The sequence below is a fragment of the Impatiens glandulifera genome, chromosome 6 (assembly GCF_907164915.1).
Source record: "Impatiens glandulifera chromosome 6, dImpGla2.1, whole genome shotgun sequence".
In the NCBI taxonomy this organism is placed as follows: domain Eukaryota; kingdom Viridiplantae; phylum Streptophyta; class Magnoliopsida; order Ericales; family Balsaminaceae; genus Impatiens; species Impatiens glandulifera.
The window spans coordinates 21,389,067-21,412,274 of record NC_061867.1 but is presented as its reverse complement, the minus strand read 5'-3'; the positions used below and the strand labels follow the sequence as shown (position 1 = coordinate 21,412,274).

The window sequence follows — 23,208 nt, the reverse complement described above, 5'->3', positions numbered from 1 at the left end:
TTTAGATAAAACGATGGTTTATGATAGTTGATTTTGAGATGGCTTTGAATAAAATAATAGTTTATTATAGATGTTTATAAATTGATTTTGATAAAATGATGGTTTATGATAGTTGATTTTGAAATGACTTTTGATAAGATGATGGTTTATGATAGAAAATTTTGAAATGAATTTTATTAACATAATGATTTATGATAGTTGATTTTGAAATGACTTTTATAAAATGATGGTTTATGATTGAGAATTTTGAAATGACTTTTGATAAAATGATGGTTACGAAATATGATTTTGAAATGACTTTTGATAGAATGATGGTTATGATAAATGGATTTCAAGTAGATTGATATGGCTTCTATATTGAAATGGAATTTGGTATATTTGGACTTGAAAATGAGGCTGTAAATAATAATGACGATTGAACTATTTTTATTACTCTAGACTTGATCTTGGAATTATTTATATAATAATAGTATTTGTGTCTCGAGTGTTGCTTATATTGGTTAATGCGTCAACACGTGACCTTTATGTATTGGTTGATGGATATTGTGTTAATGCAAGACTTTATGCCTTATTTGATGGATATTGCGTCAATGCAAGACCCTAGTCTTGATTGATGGTTATTGCGTTTATGCAAAATTTTCTTGTCTTGGTAGATGGCTTATTATTAAGTTATTATGTATTACATACATGATCTTGATCCTAAAACTATTATAAGTATATATACAATTTTGTGATAAAGAATGTCTACATTCATTTAAAAATTAGTTTTCTATCAAGTTCTATATTATTTTTTATCCAGCTCTAGAAATATGTGATTTTCTTACTAGACGTGTTGCTCATCCATTTAAATGGATTTCTTTTTAAATAAGAATAAGGATTAGTTAGGAGGAGTATTGGGAAGAAGATGATACATATTTAGACTAATTGGTAAGGAATGTTAACTTTATTTTCTATTAGTATAGATGTATATAGAGTGTGTAAATAGGAAAAAAATATTTTTTTTTGTAAGAATGATATTTTATCATAATCTATTTTGAACTAAATATGAAGTGACAATAATAGTTTATAAAAGTTTGAAGGATTGTGATATATAAAGAATGTTTCTATTTATGAAGTATAAAAGAAAATTTTGTTAGCCTATCATATTATGTATGGATAATCACATGTGTCAGCACGCCTCAATTTTTTGATTCGGAGCGTTACAACTTATTAATTTATTTGTATATACTTAGTTTTATTGTCTGTAGTTAATTATTTTTTTATGTCCGATTGATAGGCCATCGTCTCTAAAATAAGTATTTGTTTAAAATATATGCAATGAGAACTTAGATGAATTTTTTTATAAAAAATTAAAAGGTTCGTAATTCAAACTAAGTGCTTACAATGGCATTATTACGTAACAAACTACTTTTAACCTCTTACGACTAGAGTTTATGAAAAGTTAGATCCTAGAATTAGGGTTGATTCAAAACGAAATTACTCTTTCTATTGCATATCTTGTACATCCATTACATACCCTACTTATACCTAATTTTGGTTGCATTCCTGTTGATTTCTACATAAGGCATTCAACTTTCACTTTCACAAGTCTCTACTCATAAGGCATTCATACTCTTTAAAGAAATCTAAAACAATTGTAACCCTAAACCTAAAAACATATTTAAATTGTTAAATTGGTCAAACTTGTCCACTTCTCAGACATTCAATGTTTTCTTCACTCAATGCACCACATTAACCTCCATTCGAGAAATGGTTGACTCTAGTCACAAACAAGTTCATCCCTTCAAAAGTGACTAAATCTAAAAATGACTTAATAAATAATTAATTATATGCACTTTAAGAACATACATATTTAACTTTTCTAATTAACCAAACTCACATCTCACAAGCCTCAAGTTTACCAACAAACGATGACCATAAAATATATACATTCATGACATTGCATATGCCACCTTTTTTCATAGACATTGTGCTATTGCTCCATACTTTAAGAAATTAAGACATATCCAAACGTAAGATAAATAAAAATCCATATATTAAAATCAAATTAAGGATGTATGGTCCTTAATTCCGAAAGTCGTGATGCATAGTAAGCGGTTGGATAATATATATAAAAAACATTAATTTGTTTTCTTTATTTTCTTCTTCTCATCTCATTCCCCCTCTTCTCTCATTTATAATCTTTTTTCAAATGATAAATTTTATGACAATTATACTTTTAAATGTTTTTCATTTTTTTTTTTAAATAAGGAGAACTAGCATGATACTCCACAATCATGACTCTCCTTTTCCATTCAAAATCTTTTGATATGAATCAAATTTGTGACATTTTTATCTCTTAGATCGACTCTTTTGACCGATCCATTTTGGTGGAGATAAATATACTTTATTAGTAGAGAAAATCTTAATATTATAATATAAAATATTATATGTGTGTAGACACTTAAATTTTACACCCATATATTTAAATAAATATGTCCGGTCTACTATGATAATCATACTTGATTATTAGATCTGTGTAGCAAAGATTAGAAATACTTTTCAGAATTGGTTCAGAACGACCCTTAAATAGAAGTCTAAAGGTTATTTCCAAAAATATTCGAGCTTCAAATGTTTTTATACCTTTAGAATGACCGATTTGAAAAATCATGATTTTGAGTATAATAATATGATTGTTTGACAAAATGTACCAAACAATTAGTTCGAGGCCTATTTATGCATCCAAATATAATTTTTCATAAAGAATCGGAACTCGAAAGACCTGATACAATCAGATTAACCGGTTCAAAAAATTAAAAATTTTTAGTATAATATTGTTGTTTACAATTTAGTGCAGAAGGCTTTCAAAAGGGCAAAAGGTCAAAAACCGAGTTGAACTAGACGAGTCAATAGAAGTCAACTAGTTTGACCACGTGCCTTAAAAGAATTCAAAATGGGGACGCTGACGTCATGATGACATCCGGTGCGGATTATTTGAAAAAACACCCAAATGCATGTGTTTGGCGTTATAGTTCACAAATACTGCAAGAATCACCAACTTTAAAAATTCTCCTAGATCGTTATATTAAATGGAATTAGATGATTCTATATGATTTGGATAGCCTAAAGAGCTCTCTATAAGATCCGTTTGTATCCAAAATTGATTTGAAGCTTTTAACCCCTTGAAATTGGTGGTACAAGACAATGCGACCAAGGCGGGATCAAACCAGATATGCTTGTAAGGTAAAATTCATAGTTGAAGCTATATAGATTCGAATTTGTATTCTGAGTTGCGATTGGAAATATAAAAGACCGCCCATTCGAATGGAATGGGTCCTGTATCTCCATTTTATGGATAAGGTGGTCAATTCAGTTTGACAACCCGATGCAATATCACCCTCTTCAGTCCTGGAGCGAACTGAAGCATGGCGTGACTTTGAAAAATCATATATTTGTACTTAGTTGATAATTTCATACAAGTGAGCTACTATTGGAAAGATTTTTGAGTTGAATTTAATTTGATAATAAATAGTACTCATGTCTCAACATACAGCCCATGCTAGGTCGCCCGTACGCCAGACTGTTTCTTCCAAGACCCATGAGGCTCCATCGAGAATTGCTTGGACTTGCGGCTTTTTTCTGATTTCTTGAGATAAACCAAAAATTTAGTAAACCTCAATACATTTTCAATGCATCCTGGCTTAGCCTTAAAGGTGTCTTGAGTCAAAAGTTATGGTTGTTTGAAGTTTCGGTATATCCATGTTGTCTGAAACCAAAAACTCAAATGAAGCATGACTTCAAAATATGTAATTTGGGCCACACTCCATCATGTACTCTGTTTTAAGTTGGAGAATGATTTTGAATGGGTTACCTACACATAGGACTTGGTCTTAGCCAAAATGAGCTTGAACTCAGTCTAGGGTGACCCGTTGATGAGTTACCGGTTTAGCCAACTCCAAAATAAACTGTCCCAAATATACCTTTTCTTAAGAGGTATATAAGGACATTACCTCATTTCATTGAGGCATGGTTGATCATTTTTAATGATTACACTAACACTTAGAGAAGGAGCAGGATTATGAGCAATGTAATCAAATCAAGAACAAGGTTAAGGCGATTTTGACGAGAGTTCACCTTCTCCAGCGAGTTCTATTCCTATTTTGATTCTTTTGATTCTTCTACTTCTTCAAGTAAGCCTCTTTAAGCCTTATATATTGTAATACTTTTGACACGCCCGTTATGTACACCAACGTCATCGTCAAATTGAACTCATGTAGTTCATTGATTAATTTATAGTTTGTTATTAATTGATGAATTTATGAATGATGTTTGAATGTTTGGTTTACCTTAGCTACTAGAGTCCTAGGTATATTGAGTTTAGTTCTAGGAAGAAGCTAGGTCTTGGCTAGCCTCATTTCTCAGACTTATTCTCGCCAGAATCATCATAATTTGGTTGCCGAAAGAAGAAGTGTCAGTTAGTTCTTTGAAGGAGTTCCAGAACGCCTCCTCGTTGTTACGAAGGTGGAATCGAAGCTCCAGAAGGCGGAGAACATTATCGCATCGTTTGTATAGTAATTGCCTTGATGAACGATTAGTTACAAAAGGTAACTACTGTTTGATTTTCAGATCAGCATGGGAATCCTCCTTCAATTCATTTGTTCTCCGTTCTAGTATGTCGAAATACCTCCTGAAGATCTCCAATGAAAGAGAGAGCCTCCGTAGAGACGAGCTCCACGATTCTGAGACGATGGGGATGTCAGATGAAGCTCTGATGGAAGGCTCATTTCCAGATAAGATGAATAGAGTCCGCCTCATTTCTTCGACGTTGGATTCCAGTGAATCAAGCAACAACTACATTACAAAAACGAAGTTGATTTTGAGGTGACTTCCCAAGTAGGTGAAATAAGATGAGGAATCTCCCTGAGCAGTTGTGGCATCGGGAACGTCAAGGCGGAAGATGACGCGAGGAAGACGACGAAGTACCCTGCATAGCCTTGTGCAATTTTAACCCTGAACTTCCATATTCAAATTATTTTCAAAGAATTTTAATTAATTCGATTTTTGGTTGCTCACATCTATTTTGACCCTTAAACTTTAAATTTGTCCAATTTGGAATATAAAGTTTTAATTTCCATATTTTTGGGCTTGTTTGGTTCCTTTTGCACCAAACAACCTTGTTTCTTCAATTGGAGCCTCTAAATTGTTTTAGAAAATTTCCAAAACTTGAAGGATGGTCAAAAATATTATATTCAACAATAATAATATTTTTTCATAATTTTTGTGGCTTGTTTGAAAATGACTTAGTTTGAAACCCTTATATCTTGAGCTCATACAATATGTTCAAAATATTAATTTTTGACATCCCTAAAAATTTTCAAAATTTTCGGAACACTTTCGAAAAACACTCATTTTAGCGGAGTAAAATCGGGAATCTCATAACCCCAAAAAGTTCTGAATTTGAGTGCAAAGTGTTTCTAAAAATATGTTCGACATGCATAAACACTTTCGAAAATTTTCAACCTTTTAGGAAAATTCTTGATTTCGGTTATCGCATACCTCGGGATTCAATTCTCCTCTTCGATCTTTAATCCATATCCCAATACACTCGTGAAATCCTTTTTGTATAAGAATTCACAGTTTAGATCAACAAACAAACTTCCAAGTAAATATATAAAGCGATGAGTTCACATGTGTGCCTGGGGAGAGCATTCAAGGTTCCATATATCTTCTTTTGTCTAGTAAAATATAACGAGAGTTTAGATTCATCTTTGAATAAATATAGGGTATCATGTTAAATAGACTTAAGACTTTATAATGGAAAACAAAAGAATTATAACGGCTTGATATCAACTTTTATCAAAATTTAATCAAGGATGACTCATTTTGGAAGATACAAGGTTAGAATATACACAAGAAAATGAATTATAATCTCATAATACAAACGTGTAACGTACCTTCACAAATAAATGGCCAACTACATTCGAGTAGAGACTATCCCACGAGATAGGCGCATATGACATAACTGCTACGACATTTTCGTCATGCGTAACCAAGCATCGGACCCTTAATCCGTAAATGCTTTGATTTTCTTTTCTTTAGTTTCTTTGTGAAGTAACTAAATTGGCGACTCTTAAAGTCAACAAGATGATTAGGTTTTCAACACGTACTAATCTGGAACCTGTACGGGCCAATCAAGAAAGGTTTATGAAAATTCACTTTGGTTCCTCAACTCAAACAGATAAGAAAACATCATATATGGATAGTCATTTTATCTAATTTTTGTGAGATCCGAGAAGAAAGTAAGCCACATGGTTCTATATCATAAATTTCATAGAAAAAATCTTTTTTCTAAAAAGTGCACGAGTCATGTTTATCATTCAAGTCTTTTGTTGCGTAACTCGAAAGGATAAGTAAGGCATGATACCGACAAATTTAGGATCGCATAGACTGTTCTTAATATTTGAGTATTCGAATGGATAAATCTACTCTTAGGAATCTATAGTTTCATGCACTAAAACAAACAAAAGGTTAAGCAAACCCTAAAATATGTAGACACATAAGTAAACATGCGTACAAAAATATAGTGGATGTGGGAGAAGAAATAAACACACACAATATGTAAGATATTATCACAATATTATAATATTGCGATAATATCATTATTATATTAGTTTCATTATAAACTTAATGTAAGGTCTATATATTAGACATGACTTATGTAATTCTCCTTTTTTTCGAGAAATGGCTTACGCCATTAATTAAAAAGACCCGAAAAGGGTAAAAGGAGTACAAGAGCTAAAATGGAGCTTACAACAATTTTCTCAAAGTCAACACACGATGGCCATAAGGATTCCACAATTGGCCTAAGAAACGCACACAAATATGAAATCAAAGTATAAAAGTGAATAAGGAATGAAACTAGCAATTAATCAACTAACACAAGACGATAGGGATTGATTTCATTGGACTCGCCCCTCTTGTCTTTGCCCTTGTTCTTTCTTTCCTTCTTTATTGTCACCCTTAGGTCTTTTTGTTATATATTTCCGGATAAAGTTCTGTCTTCTTCATCTTCGCTAGCTTCTTTTGTCACTTTTTTCCTTTTGGGCTTGAGTTTGGAGTTGAGCGTATGATCGTATAACTTAAGTAATTCTATATAACATTTAATATGGTATTAGAGCCTTATTTTCGCTCTTGAGCATACCAAGTCATAGTCTTCTACTACCTCCATCAATGGCTAACCATTGATAGAGGCTCTAATAAATTTATTATTATAGTTTTAATAATTATAATTTTTTATTTTTGATTGATTTTTTTATTTTTTCGGCTATCATATCCTTTGAGTTTTTTCGGTTGTTCCTTACCCCATCAGCCAATGTCCTTATTTTTGTTGGTCTTAATCCAATCATATGAGTTTTTTTTATTTATTCAAAATGCTATCATCATGTCGTTGAATGAATCTCAACAATTACGAGTAACATTAGGGTTTTTTCAGTTGTTATTTCACCCTATCATTCAACTTCCATGTGATTCTATCTTATTTTTATTTAGTTTATTAGTCAACACATAACTATCCCATTGTTTGATGTATTTTAACACTCAAGAGTTATCATAGAGTTCTTTAGTTGTTGTTTCACTCCAACCGTCAATGTCAATGACAATGGAATTCTACATTTTTTGTTGGTTTATCAATCAACACACTATTATCCTGTAATTTGATGGATTTCAAGAGTCACTAGTTTATCATGTTTGAAGAACATAAAATTAACATTTCACAATTTCATCTTCATCCTCAAGTTATTCAAGTCTTTTCTATTTTAAATTTAAGAATGGATGTTATAATATTAAATAATATATATGTAAGATATTATTACAATACTATAGTAGTGTGATAATATCACTATATTATTATACCAATTTTTTTATTAGTTTATTAAAATGTCTAAATATTAAATATCACCTATTCAATTTATTAAACCATTAAATACACAATTTCTCTATTTTAACCCTTAATACAATATTTCTCTCTAAAGATGAACCGTTATGATTCACATGTAAAAGATCTAAATAGTTGAAACACTTATATAATAACTCTGAACGTAGAACGTTAGACTTATTTGTCAAAATAAATCCTTCTCATTTTCTTAGTTTGCGATTAAAAATTAGAATTATGTGAATACTAAATGGATAATTTATTAAATTTTAGACTTGTTTACCTATTTGATTCTCTTAAAATGAATTAGATCAAAACTTCTTTAAATATAAATTTTGTTTTTTACTTTTCTATGTTTTTCTAAGATTTAATATGATAAATAAATATGATAAGAAAGATTAAACTATAGCATAAAAATACGTTATAGTTATTACTTAATCATTAAAACGTAATCCACCAAGGTAGCCCAATAATAAGAGTCGGGTTTAAGAGGCCATAAGGTTACGGGTTCTATTTTATCTGGAAGTGCTTTGAATTTAAACAGAGAGTCATGATTGTTGGTATGTCATGCTAGCTCTGAACTATATTCATGATAAGAAAAAAGTATTATTTGCAAAATTAGATCTGAATTATTCAAATATTTTAGCACATTAAAATATATGTTGCAACGACATCTGATATTTTATAGAAAAACTTTGTGGCTATTTACAAGTACTATAATGACCTAGCTTCCACAATTTTCAACAATATGAGTCAGCATACTCATAATTTTCAACAATATGATTCAGCATACTCATAACACAATTTCCATTACCCTATTTGAGGTAATATATGGGGTTAGGTTATATATGTGGGTAGAGGTGAGCAGTACACAGATTAATTCGAAATATTAATTCAGATTGGTTATTTCGGATTGGATTGAGTTTGGATTGGATTGGATTGGATTGGATTGGATTGGATTGGATTGAATTCGAATTTGATTAAATACGAATTGGATTAATTGAATTAGGATTATCCAAATATCTAAATTAAATATATTTTATTAATTTTACTTATTTCACCACAATATATAATTATTTTTTAGTTTATTTCCACACCATTTAAGAAATCATTTTTTTACAGTAATCCATTATATATATATATATATATATATATATATATATATATATATATATATATATATATATATATATATATATATATATATATTTTTATTTTCTTTAATAACTACTAGATAGGTAAAATATTAAATATATTATTAAAAAAAATAATTGTAATTAATTTTTTGAGTGATTTAAAAAAATTAACAAAATAAAAATATATAAATAAAATCTAAAAATGTTAAATTTGATTATCCAGACTATACTCAATACAATCCAAATTCAATATGTATTAATCAATATTACGGATTTAATTAATATAATTTGAATTTAATATGCATCAGGTAAAATAGATTGGATTTACCCGTTTACTCACTTCTATCTGTTGGGATCAATTGCGTTGTTGGGAGGACATGAGGGCTTGATGAGTTTTTCTTGTTCTTTTCTTAAACTATCGGTTTTTGAAGAAACAAATTTAAATCCTGTTGATTTTGTTTTTCCTATAACGTAAGCTTAATTGAAAGGTTTGGGTATACTTTATTAGTTGGCATTCATGATATGAAATGACTAGTGTTAGTTGTTCTGAAATGATAAATTTTTTTTCTTGGGAATGTTCTTGAATGTAATAAGTTGAGATATACTTGGGTGGACTAGATACTCACACCCATGAAAAACCAACTTTACTTTTCTTAAACTTCTTGTCACAAGATGGGAGATCTTTGTATAGTTTTAATTTCTCCAAACGAAATTGAGCATAATGGCCTTCATCATTTTTAGTCTAACAAAATTTTATTAATAGTTTATTTTTACAATTTTAAAGATAATATATAAACACCTAGTCGAGTTGTTCCTTTTTCAAAACATCAAAATTTTAAGCGAACAAAAAATTCTAAATTTTTAAAATAAGATGACAAATAAAGAAATAGTTCAACCTTTTAAAAAAAGAGAAAAGATGATAAGTAAATTAAATATTATTCTCACAAGATGACTTTGGTATGTTTTTGCCTCTCCACACTAAATAACCACACAATATTGAGAATTTAGATGAATACATTAATATCAACTGACATATAATATCAATTAAAGGAAAGAGGAATTGGCTCGAAGAGGAGCAAATTAACTCGATCCTTATTTTTTCCTTTAATATTATGCCCGTGTGCATCTCCATATTGATACATATACTGAGCTGCCTTCGCAATGTTTGTTACTATATCCATATACTTCATATCAAAAGGGCAGTTGGGCATAGCTCGCGTTGTGTTTATCTTTTTCCATGCCTCTCTAATTAGCCATTTAATATGTTCTTGAGCTTCTTCTTCCGAGGCACCAGTTTCATGCATATATAGTTGCACCGATTTGTGTACATCACCTCGTTCCAATTCTTTCTATTAGCCAAGATAGAAACATGAAAAAAATAAAAGACATGTTATTAATTAGAACAATTAGAGATCAATGTTTGATAACAACTAAATATTTAATATATATTGCAATGCATTCAAAATTATTCATGTATATTAATGTAAAGTGACATGCCTTGGAAGTTGCCAACATTTACTAGGCGACCGACCATGGAAGACCATTTGATGATATCGTGATAGTTTTTAATTGCTTCCAAGCCCTCTTCAGTGATGGGATTATTGGAAGTAGAAGCACAAAGGAAATATCCATGAATAGCCAACACAGGAATTGCACCAGACATCCATGCATGGTTCAAATACTCATCAAGAGAAGGCACATGCCCCTCATGGAACCACCTTGCTTCTTTCATATAACAACCACATAAATCTTTCCACTGCGACATTTCAAACAAAAAATAGCTAAAAAGATCAATATTGATATGTCGAATTTATAAATCTATTGAATATTGATATGTACTACAATCTTATGTCCAATTGCAGTTATGAATCTGAAACATGAATCGCGACGATAATTGTACTAGTTGGGAAGAAATGACATGTACCGATTTGATGAGATATGGAAGTGCGTTGACTCCGGCATGCTTAAGAGCCTCATAACCCAATTCATTGACAGAGTTCAGATTACCTAGAAAACATATCTTCATATAGTTTGGCAATGTTTTGACAAGATTCACTTCCCACCTACCAATTTATAATGACACATATAGTTAGAGAACCAAATCTCCAAATAGATAATATGAGATAACCAAAGATACAAATAATCAATAGCAAAGATCTAGAATGAAAATGAAGAACAAAAATTTAACTTGAGAAAAGCATTAGTAAAGAGCTCGAGTTCATCCAAAGTGCCATATACATCATAAATATCATCAATGCTTGTGACCAGTTGGTTGACCCTTGTGGACATCCTTCTGTAGTATTGGGATTCAGTTCGTGGATCGCACACCTCCGTCAAGGACCATAGGTAACATTCTACCAATCTGTCCCTCATGAATGGCATTTGTTTGTCCCATCCTAAGTTCTCCCACCATCTGTATTGTAAATTAATATATATAATTCATTATGGGTTTAATAGTATAATGAATTTCTATTGAGGGGTTTGACATAAGAAAATAGACTTGGGAGTAAGGGAATACTAATTCAATGATTTGATTATTATTGGAATTAATATTCTATTGGTAAAATTGTGTGCATGAGAAATAATTGGGTGAATAATAAGATATATTACATTGTTAACTAACTACCTCGAAGCATGTTTAAGTTCTTCTTGATGTATAGCTTGCAAAATGTTGAAATCCAACTTAGCAAAATTGAGGAGGGTGATATTCACATCTTCTTGCTTTCCATACACATCTATGAACCACCTTGCCTCGAATCTTTGCATCGCCCAATGGAGTGGAACCTCGAGTGCGTGATTCACCAACATGGCCAAATTTGAATTATTTATTATCTTCAAGTTTTGTTTTAAGTGTTTTATAGAAAAATCTCTCGCTTCATCTAATATACTCTCTTCCTCTACCACAAGAAATGAGGCCTCGTACAAAGACAATAATCCCACAGTATCTTCAGACAAATGCTTCTTGAAATTCCCATTTTGGTCTATAAATTTATCAAACACATCTGTAATATTGTAATGATTTTTTATTAGTACGTGTTATGCCAATAATAAAAATTGGTACTACAAGTCTAAAAACATGGTATCCCCTCCACCCATTACAAGACAATAGAAGGTTTCTTAAAATCCTCTTTTATAATTTTTACCCTGCCAGTTGTTCTATAATTTTTATTTATTTATTTTTTCTCAAAACAATATAATAATAACGCAACAGATATTGAATTTACTTGATTTTTTTAATTAACATTTTGAAAAAATAAATTTATAGGTAACAAAAAAAAAATATAAACAAGGTAATACATTTGTTTTAAAATGTTAAAATTGGTTTATCCGGTAATTGATTATTCAGTTATATTAAAATCAACATTTATTTCACGTCTTTAATGGTGCCATTAAGACTGTAATATGTCATCCTTAAAAAATTTAAACAACGTATTTTGTCTGCCAATAATGATTTAAGGACGGTCAAATATTGTCGTTAATATCTAATAACGACGGTAAAAAAACTTTTAATTACAATAAATAAATTAATTAATGAGTATTCTTGTTATAACAATGATTATTAAAACCAATATTATCTTGTAAAATCATTAACACCTTGCTTAAATCATTTTGAGATAAGCTTAATATTTATTTGAAAAGAAAAATATTGACTTATCTCATATTGTTTTTTTATATAACATACTGCTAGTGAAAAATTTAACGTTATAAATATAGAAAGTTCTTAACAATTAAAATTGTTTGGGAGATTTTTGAAAAGGTTATTAACAATACAGACGGAATGCAGGGACGAATCTATAGAGGGGCTCGGGTGGGCTTAAGTCCCACCCCGAAAAAAAAAAATTCTTTTACGGTAGAAATATAACATTACCCTAATTTCTTAAAAAAATTTAATATAATTCATAATTTTTTTATCTAATTATTAAAAAAATTGTAAAACTTTACTTTTATATACTTGTTTTTTTTTTAAATTTTATCGTTATTATTTTAAGCTCACCATAAATTTTTTTCAAGCCCGCCCAATTTCGAAATTCTGGGTCCGTCCACTAACGGAATGATAATAAACATAAGTTTTTTAGACCTTTTGGATGAAGAGTCTTCCGAGTATCCGAAATGAAAAATATTATTTATTTCACAACAAAATGTCAAATATATTGAACACTAAAAATATATGTTTTATGAGTAATGATATATAGAGCACCATTATACAGCACATTCGCATAACATCTACCTCATTTGTAAAGAAAGAGAGAAAAGTTATCTTAAAAAATACCAGAGAGAGAAAAATATTTTCTCTTTCTTTCCAAATGAAGTAGGTGTTATACGAATGTGTTGTATGTATCCTTACTTATTTTTATTTTGTAAATAGAAGTTATTAATTACCTATAGAAACATTATAACCATGCTGTCTGAAGAGTCTGAATCTGAGAGAAGTTTCATTTAAATCAACTGCGTCTTCACTTGACCAATTTGTTTCATTGTATATTGCATCCAAACAACCCTCTATCTCTTTCTCAAAGTGATAAGACACTCCAAGTCTTTTGACTGTGTCAATGAGCTCTAATTTCTGGAATGGGGTCTCCATCTTTTCTAGCATCATTAGTTTCACTTCTTCTTTCAGCTTTGCTGCCTTCATCTCATAGTGTTCTCCCTATAACATGATTATTATATTATTATATATGCATGATGCACTCACATAAATAAAATACATAGATGAAAATCATAATATATATATATTACCACATAGTTGCTGTTAAGCGACTGTATGTATTCATATTTCCAAATGGTTGGACCATAGTTAGCACAGCGTCTAACTGTGGTTTGATCATCTCTGAGTTCGTTCAAGGTGGTACTCATGTTGCAGTTGATCAGCTTCTTGTTCCAACAATGTCGGTTCGTTGAAACTTTTGTTTTCCATGATAGTTGGTGGTTGATGAAGAAACGAACTGGCATACTCCGCAATTGTTGATGGCAGCCGATCCGCGATTTCTGGATAGTGTGATGAAATTTTTGGGGAGAGAAGAGGGAATCCAGTGAAGATATGATCTTCATTTTGCACTCAACACAAATATGAAGTCTCTAGCTTAATTTGTACTATAGAACTGATTAGGTTTCTCATGTATAAATAGAAAAAAAATGTTTTGGAATTTATGTCATCAGTATATATAATAAATTGAAAATGTTATTTTTAATATAAAACAAAATAATGTGATCTAATTGAAATTAAGTTTATGGTTTATTAGTATATTTGTCATTAATATAAAGTAAGGATACCTTAAATAATATTTCTAATTTTCTGAAAAGGTTAAATTAAAATTATTTTTTAACGGTAATGGTCTCATTTGAGGTACGATCAATTTCTTCTTTGCGTCCCCATTAACAGAGAGAGAAACTTATTTGACATATTCATCAATTAGAAGAATCATTACATCTAAGAAAAGTCTAAGAAAATAGAAGATTAAATAACATTTTCATCCTAAGGAAAGAGAAGAATCATGATTACAAATTAAGGTTGTTTCCACATTCAGATGTATTTTTTCACAATTTAAATTAGGATCTAATTTTGATAATTTTATTGTGGTTATATTATTTGGCCCAAAGGCTGATAATTAATGGATAGAATTGCATATATACTTGTGATGATAAATATTAATAATTATAAAGTCTTATTTATGTGAATAATTAATCTATCTAAAGATAGATTGATTATTTGACATGTCTTTTTATAAATGTTTGATCATTACAATAAAATACTATTAACAATTAATATTATTGTCTAAAGAGTATATTAATGTTGCATTATGTATTTTGAAATTAGATAAATCATTATTTAAATTTAGTTTTTACTTAAGTTTATAAATGTGAGTAATTAATTTATTGAATATTCTAATGATTAAGGACTATAATTTTTATGATTTTAAGTTAAAGATATTTTTCTAGACGAGACTATAACATAGTTTTTAGAATATTGAGTTTGAGGGAGAAATGATTTTGTCTTTGAAGATGATTTAGATCAATAACTTATATTGAGGAGATTTGATTCATATCTCAAATTTTTTTTTGACATTAATAAGAATTTTATTTATATTGATGATAAAGTTCAAAAATCTAGAGTAACAAAACAGTGTTATAAAATTCATTAAGTACAAACTCAAAAACCTAAAAATCAAGTGTTTTTTGACAATCTAGTTGTAGAAAAATGAAGAAAAAAGAGAAGTTTTATTGCTTGAGTTTTTGTTGTGTTTCTTACATAAGACGTCTAGTGCTTAAATAGTAAAAATTACATTTGTAGAAAAGGAAATAATTAAATAGTAAAATCATGTAATTGATTTAAATCAACGACCAACTAGCAAATCAATTAGTCTAATTGATTGATTTGATACTGAATATCTCAACATTCCATTCTTAGAATTATTTTTGTTCTAGGATAATTCTACACTCCCCCTCAAGTTGGGTAGTAGATGTTGAGACTGCCCAACTTGCCACATACTACTCAAGTCGACTTGGTGAGTATGTCAGACTCCTGATTGCGGGATGTAACGTAGAGGGTTGTAATAGAGCCTTGACAGAGATTGAAGATGGTGTGGCCGATGAAATGTTGATGATACCGAGTTGGCTTGAACGCCAAAGTATCTCTAGATGGCAGTGAAAAGGCTTGAAACGCCGGAGTTTCACTGGAATTTTATGATAGCGAGTTGGCTTGAAACGTCAAAGTGTTGTTGGATGGTAGTGAAAAGACTTTGAATTGCCGAAGTTTCATTGGGATTTGATGACAACGAGTTGGCTTGAAACGCCCGAGTTTTGCTGGATGTTGATGACATTCTTTCAATTTGTCTGATTCTAATTCACGATTCACTTAGTTAGAGGAGTGACTCTTGGCGCTTGGCTCAGCTCTTGAAGTGAAAAATGATAATATAAAATGCAATTTTGAAATGACGTCTCACTTGTTTAACATAGTGGGTAATAAAATAAAGAAAAATAAAACTTAAGAAATATAAAATAATATAATCATTTGAGTTCTCCTCCAATGACTATTTCCACCATTGGAGGAGGCAGCGGAAGTTGTGAACATGTTCCTTCCAGATAGAAAAACATGCTCTGATACCATGTAGAAATTTATGAGAGAATATTTTATTGATTTGTTTTTTGGTTATGTTTTCTTAAATAAGACGTCTAGTGCTTAAATAGTAAAAATTACATTTGTAGAAAATGAAATAATTAAATAGTAAAATCATGTAATTGATTTGATAATCAACGGCCAATTAGAAATAAATTAGTCCAATTGATTGATTTGCTACTGACTTTCTCAACATTCCATTTTTGAAATTATTTTTCTTTTAGGATAATTTTACACTAGTTTAATTGAATGACTCTTTAAGGACAATTTATGGCACTCTTTGCATATTTTAATATGGAGCTTCACAAAAAAAGATGTTAATGGTTTTTCTCATTGGAGACATTGAAAAACAATTTGGTGCAACGAGAAAATTTTGTGTGGAGAGATCAATATATAGTTTCAAATTAAAGAAATTAATCTATGGACTTAATGAACTGTCTCGTCGGTGGTATCATAAATTCCACAATATAATTCTCTCTTTTCGTTTAGAGATGAATTTAATGGATGATTTGTGTATAAAAATTCAGTGCGAGTATCACATATTTATGATTTTATATGTGGGCGACATTTTATTTGCCATAAATTTTGCTTGACATTAAGTAGTCAATACTTATGAGATATTTCAAAAGAGCTAAGAATTAAATGCTCACATATAGGAGGTCGAATAGTCTTGAAATCATTAGGTATTCTAACTTCAATCTTACGGGATGCCAAAATAGTATTAAATCCACTCTGAGTTACATTTTTTGCTAACTGATTTTGCCATTTTTTTTAAGAAGTATCAAACAAACACTTACGACTTCATCCACTACTGTAACAGAATTTGTGACATATTATTATGCATCAAATTAAGTGATATTATCATCTTGTTATGAAAAAAATGATACAAAGTGGATATATTTATATAATATATTTATGTACAAACTCTATGGTTATGAACCCCTTAACAATGGGGTTATCGCCTAATGTTTTTCATGAGATTATTGCTTGTATGAGTGTCTTTGAGATCGACGATATCTAATTTCAGTAGGAGTTTGTATTTTGATTGTATGTAAGTTTAGTTATTTTATAGATATTTATGAAGTTTTTATTCTGATTAGAAATTAAGTATTGTTTAGTTCATTACACTTTGTATATTTATGTTTAAAGTATAATTTGACTAAAATCAAGTAGAACCAGTTAAAAATTGACATGAAAAGATCACCTTGCATGAAATTTTTATTCCTCTTATTCATGATATGAATTGTCACTTAATTGTATTAATTTATTTGATCATTGTTGGGTCTATTAATTATGCTTAAATGCAATGACGAGCTCTTTGGTCCTCTATTGATATACTTAATTGATAAAATTGTTTATACCACATATGATTGAGATGATACAAACTTCGAACGAATTATTGCTAACACATTTATTATTTTTGTACATACGTGACCTAGTGGGAGATTTTTAAATTTATGGGATCACCAATATAATAAATAATTATGCAAATGTCATCTTTAATATAAACAAAATAATTTTATCTAATGTGAAATTAAGTTTATAATTTATGAGTGTATTTGTCATAAATATAAAATGAGGATACCTTAAGTGATATTTCTAATTTTATGTAGGACTAAATTAGAATTATTCAAACCAAAATAACTAACATGTTAGTTAGTTCGTCCATATTTGAGGTACAATTGATTTTTTCTTTGTGTCCCCATTAACAGAAAGAAACTAATTTGACGTACTCATCAATTGGAAGTTCATCTAAAGAAAGTCTAAAGAAAAAGAAAATTAGAGAATATTTTCATTACAAGAGAAGATTTGTTATTACAAATTAAGTTATACATTATCCTTCAATTTAATTTCTCATAATTTAAATTATGATCTAATTCGAATAATTCAAACGAAACATTTATCTTAAAAGTTTTATATATATTTAGACAAATAAAAGACATTTTTTTGGTTGGATAATAATGTTTAAAACATGACATAAAAATACAAGATGAAAATAAAAATAATAAAACAAAATGAAATACAAATTAGTTGGATGTAAAGTATTCATGAAAATAAGGGTCCCAAAAACAAACTTATATGAAAGAAAAAAAGTTTATTTTGATTCTAGGTATTCATAATGATGTTGAGAGTTATTATCTATTTCAGTTCTTGTCTATTTTTTTTATCATATCTTGCTAATATTATTTCTAATATGGACCTTTAAAATATATGGTATTGATTTGAATAATTTCTTTATTATTTATTAATAGGTCGAAATGGATATAAAAAAGGACTTTTAATATGGACGTCAATTATATAATGATTTACTTTATTCAGCTAGACAAATGTCATTATTCAGCTTTAATATGGACGTCAATTATATAATGATTTACTTTATTCAGCTTTTAATATGGACGTCAATTATATAATGATTTACTTTATTCAGCTTTGACGTCAATTATATAATGATTTACTTTATTTTGTTAATTATTGATCCCAAAATCTCTTTTATATGGACGTAATTTATATATTTCACAACTATGAGAAGAGCAATCTCTTCAAGATATATAATTCCTCAACTTAAAGAAAAAAGAATTCATAATTAAGAATCACAAAAAAGATCATAAAGATAAATATTATTATTATTTAAACTAATGTAGATAAAAATTGAAGAAAAAAATTATGTTAAAAATGTAACTTTATAATTTAATTCAATATTTTTTTTTATGTAATTATTAAAAAATATGACAAAACTTACTTTTATCCACTCGTTTTATTTAAAATTATTTTGTTATTTAATTAAACATATCCAAAATTGTATAAATTGAAAACATTCATTATGTGAAAATAAAAATAATTTCGATAAAACAAATCTTTAAATCGAGGGTGCATTCTTAAACATGATCCACTCCGTCGACGAACACTTAGACTTTTTCTCTAATGTTGCTTTACTTTAAGCTGGCACCAAGATTTGCGCACTTGCATATAATAATTATTTCTTACGTAGGGATTCGAACCCTAATCATTAGTATGAAATGTTAACACTTTAACCGCTAGACCGTTTATGATTATTGAAATAATTTTATAATTTTGTGTATGTATATATACATTTTGGTTAAGTTACAAGTTCGAAACATACATATAATATTTTTAATTTTATTTTTAACTGTTTTAAGTTTATGGGCGGGTCAACCCATAATCTGACTCAAGTATCAATTTACTCTCACATATATATCCAAATTAACTACAGCTCTCGACCCGACAATCCAGACACTTTAAATTAAGCATCATTATATATATATATATTAGTTAGTTAAAAGGTTGAACTTATATTGTTAAAATGTCCTGCGTTTATCTAATTTGGTGCTGAATTTAAAATATAAAGTGTTATTAGCCTAGTTGGTTAAAGGGTTGTACTTGTTTTATTCGATTGTAAATTCGAAACATACATATAGTATTTTTAATTTTATTTTTAACCATTTTATATTTTATGGGCGGGTCAACCTACAATCCGACCCAAGTATCCATTTACTCACATATATATATATATAAATCCAAATTAACCACAACACTCGACCTGACAATCCGGACACTTTAAAAATTAAACATCATTATATATATAGATAACAAATAATATATATATATATATATATATATATATATATATATATATTAACATATCCATTTAGTATAAAACATATTTCAATCTATATAAAAAATCATTGACCATTTCTGAATTAATGAAGTTTTTGATCAAGATTCATATTTAAACATATAAGGATTTTAAAATTAAATCATTTGTGATACAAAGCATATAATAGTAAAATATTAGAGTTATTTAATAATGATCTCTTCTATTTTGAGGCATAACTAAAATAATTTTGACAAAAAATATGCATGTTAACTTCAGGAATAAATCACAAGTTAAATTTTGATGTGACAATAAAATAAATCTATAATTATAATTAATATAGAAGATAATGTTATTATTTTTTGTTTGGATTGTTTTACAACTAATTTATTTATCAAAATATTTTATAATATTCAATAAAATAACTTTTGAAATATAAATCAATTTAAATTTAAATTAAAACGATTTTTTTTTATAAAATGATTAGTTTAATGACTATACATGAAAAATAATATATATATATATATATATATATATATATAAAATTAACAAGATTAATAACTTTAAATGGATAAGAGGCTAAATGAACAAATATATATATTGTAGGAATCTACTATCATTCTTAAAGTCATGACTTCGATTCAATTCAATTTAAAGAGTTCTAAAAAATTAAATTTGTGAATTTTTATATTATATACATCTAAATAAACTTGATAATTTATATGTGAACCAATTTTTATTTTATTTTTATATTATATACATCTAAATAAACTTGATAAGTTATATGTGAACAAAAATTATTTTTTTAGTCGAAATATATTATTTTATCTTTAATAAAAAATTGTACATCCCTTGCCCACCCAAAGTCATGTCTGAGTAATGATTGCGCATGATAATAAATAATAATTTCCAGAACCTTTTCTAGAGCTTATCTAAAAGAAAAAAAGTATGTAATTGACACAAGCGGAAGAGTATTGATCTAGGATTGGATACATTCAAACTAGAACATGTAGACTATACAACAACCTCTACCAAGATAATTGAGTTATCGTGTCACTTTAATAGAGAGACTTTTAATTTAATTTTTTTTAGATATTAATTAAAGAATTAAGATTCTATCATACGTTTGGTGTAATGCAGTTCAAAAATGCTTAAATCTGAAAGAAATCTTAAAGAAAAAGCATACTTACATGTGATCAAATTGCATGAAGTTGGAAAAGTGGTTAGAAGAGATGAATCTACAAAGTAAACCAAAGAAAACAGCCCAGATTTGGTTCAAGCTTTGGAACATTCCGGCCCACATGTACAATGCTGAAGCAATTAGTCATTTTGCATGTATAATTGAGAAACCATTATATATGGACCCAATAACTGAAGGAGGAGATCACTTGTCATTTGCTAGAATTAACATTAAAGTGCATCCTAAAAGTGTCCTGCCAATGAAAATGACAGTTGTTGACAGAAAAGGAAAACACAATATCATGGAGATTTTTTATGAATGGAAACCAAACAAGTGTGCTTTCTATAATATTTCCTACACAATAAATGTGATAAAGCTAAAGAAGAAGAGAAAAAAAACTGGAAAAGTCAGAAAGAAGAAAAGAAAAAAAAGAAAACAGAGAAGGTCAAACTCAAAGATCAAACAGTTGTAGAAGAAAGAATAATTCTGGAAAAAAGGAAAACAATGAAGGAAAGAAAGTAAAAGGAATCAAGGTGAAGAGGAAAAGAAAATTTTCTGTAATGCGATGGATCATAAAGAAAATGGAAGATGAACTTCAAGTTGTTGTTGATGAAACTCAAGAGGAAGACACCCAGAATTTCAAAGCTAAAATAGTGAATTCAAAAGCGGATAAAAAAGATTCTACAACCAATGTGGAGTCTGAAGCTGAAGCCGAACATAAGGAAGACAAAAACACATAAATTAAAGTTGAAGATAATAAATGTAAAAACCGTGAAATTCTAAGAAATAACTTTTTCTATCAAATCAGAACGGGCTCGTACAAAGTGAGAATTAAAAATGAGAAATAACAATACTCATCGTCCTCTTTAATACAATCTCCTTACATCGTTAGAGAAGGGGAAGAGGAAGAGGAAGAGGAAGGGGAAGAAGACCTTTCAATGAAGATAAATGACATGCGAAAATCCCAAACTATGATAGTTATGTTTGAATGTAGTCTTTTCTGTTTATAATATTTATTTTTTTAGAATGTATGAATGTTATTAATCAGTTTTTTCAAGGTCTTTTGATTGTCATCCTTAATCCTAGTTAGGGTTTGTCTAGATTTGATTTATGACCTTCCCACTTTTGGAATTTTAATGAAATGGTTTTAACCGTTTTTGCACGAAAAAAAAAGTTTATATTGGATTTGATGAATTAGTGGTAATAATATTGAGGTATTATCTAAAAAAATATATATATCTCTAAAAACTGTTTTGTTTGAATCTCACTATATTAATTAGTGTTTTTATTCTATAATATATCTTTTATACTATTTTAAGATAAGTGTTATATATATATATATATACATATATATATATATATATATATTAATATATTAATATATGACACACTAAATTTTAAATAGAAATATAGCGTTATTTTTCTAAATACAATATGTACAAAAATAATTTGGAAGGCATTTGCCTAACATGGAACAACATCATATGCTATTACACTATCTTGCGTTGAATGTTCTTTAATTTTAACTTCCACCTATCACACAATCGTAAGGTCTGTGAGGGGCTAATTTTGATTTTGTACAAATAATTTACAAAATTTATCAATAAATGAGATATGTGTGATCTATATGATATAAAAATTCAATGAATTTTGATTTATTTGAGACTTTTTTTTTATCAAAACACTATATTTATTTTTATGTTATTAAATAATGATAAATTGATAACAAATATTGGGAAATCCCTATTAGTTAATATGTAATGTAAAATGGTTGATTTTGTGCTTTATAATGTATTTCTATCAAACCAAAATTTTCATCAAACATATTTTAGCTATATTATATATTCACATACCATTTCTTATACACATTTAGATAAATATTTTTATATTTACAAGGCTTTAAAACTTTTGTAATCCTAACATATAATAGTAAAGTACGAGTGTTACTACTAATGGTCTCTCTTATTTTGAGACATAATAAATATATTGACACTAAAAGTGGCTAAATTAAGGAGAACTAAAAATCAACTAAATTTTATGAAAAGCCTTTTCAAATGAAGTGAAATATCAAATGACAATAAATCCATAAATAGTTCCAGTAAATATAACCATAAATACCAATGCCAAATTTCATACCAACTTTTTTTTTTGTCCCTGATAGGAAAAGAAGACTGATAATGATGAAAAATTAAGTTAAAATGTCAAAACATTAATCATCTATATATAACTAGATAACTAGATGCACCATTTTGCCAC

At 28.6% G+C, this 23,208-nt stretch overlaps 1 protein-coding gene across 1 annotated transcript; it reads right to left on the bottom strand.

Moving 5' to 3' along the window:
• Nucleotides 1-9,965: 9,965 nt before the first annotated feature.
• On the bottom strand, nucleotides 9,966-14,139 carry LOC124942645 ((-)-alpha-terpineol synthase-like). Its single transcript, XM_047483187.1, has 7 exons — nucleotides 13,783-14,139; nucleotides 13,426-13,693; nucleotides 11,672-12,047; nucleotides 11,234-11,458; nucleotides 10,970-11,108; nucleotides 10,543-10,801; nucleotides 9,966-10,394 (listed from the first exon to the last, which is right to left on the bottom strand). Exons 1-7 carry the CDS (start codon nucleotides 14,092-14,094, stop codon nucleotides 10,375-10,377), a joined length of 1,599 nt encoding a protein of 532 aa, XP_047339143.1. The 5' UTR covers nucleotides 14,095-14,139; the 3' UTR covers nucleotides 9,966-10,374.
• Nucleotides 14,140-23,208: the final 9,069 nt, after the last annotated feature.

What these genes read in the sequence shown, in the direction of transcription:
- LOC124942645 (XM_047483187.1), bottom strand. Translation starts at nt 14,094, where the DNA reads ATGAAGATCATATCTTCACTGGATTCCCTCTTCTCTCCCCAAAAATTT. An exon ending in CGCTTAACAGCAACTATGTG is followed by an intron (nt 13,694 to 13,782) that starts GTAATATATATA and finishes ATCATGTTATAG; the next exon opens with GGAGAACACTATGAGATGAA. An exon ending in AAATGTTGGCAACTTCCAAG is followed by an intron (nt 10,395 to 10,542) that starts GCATGTCACTTT and finishes CTTGGCTAATAG; the next exon opens with AAAGAATTGGAACGAGGTGA.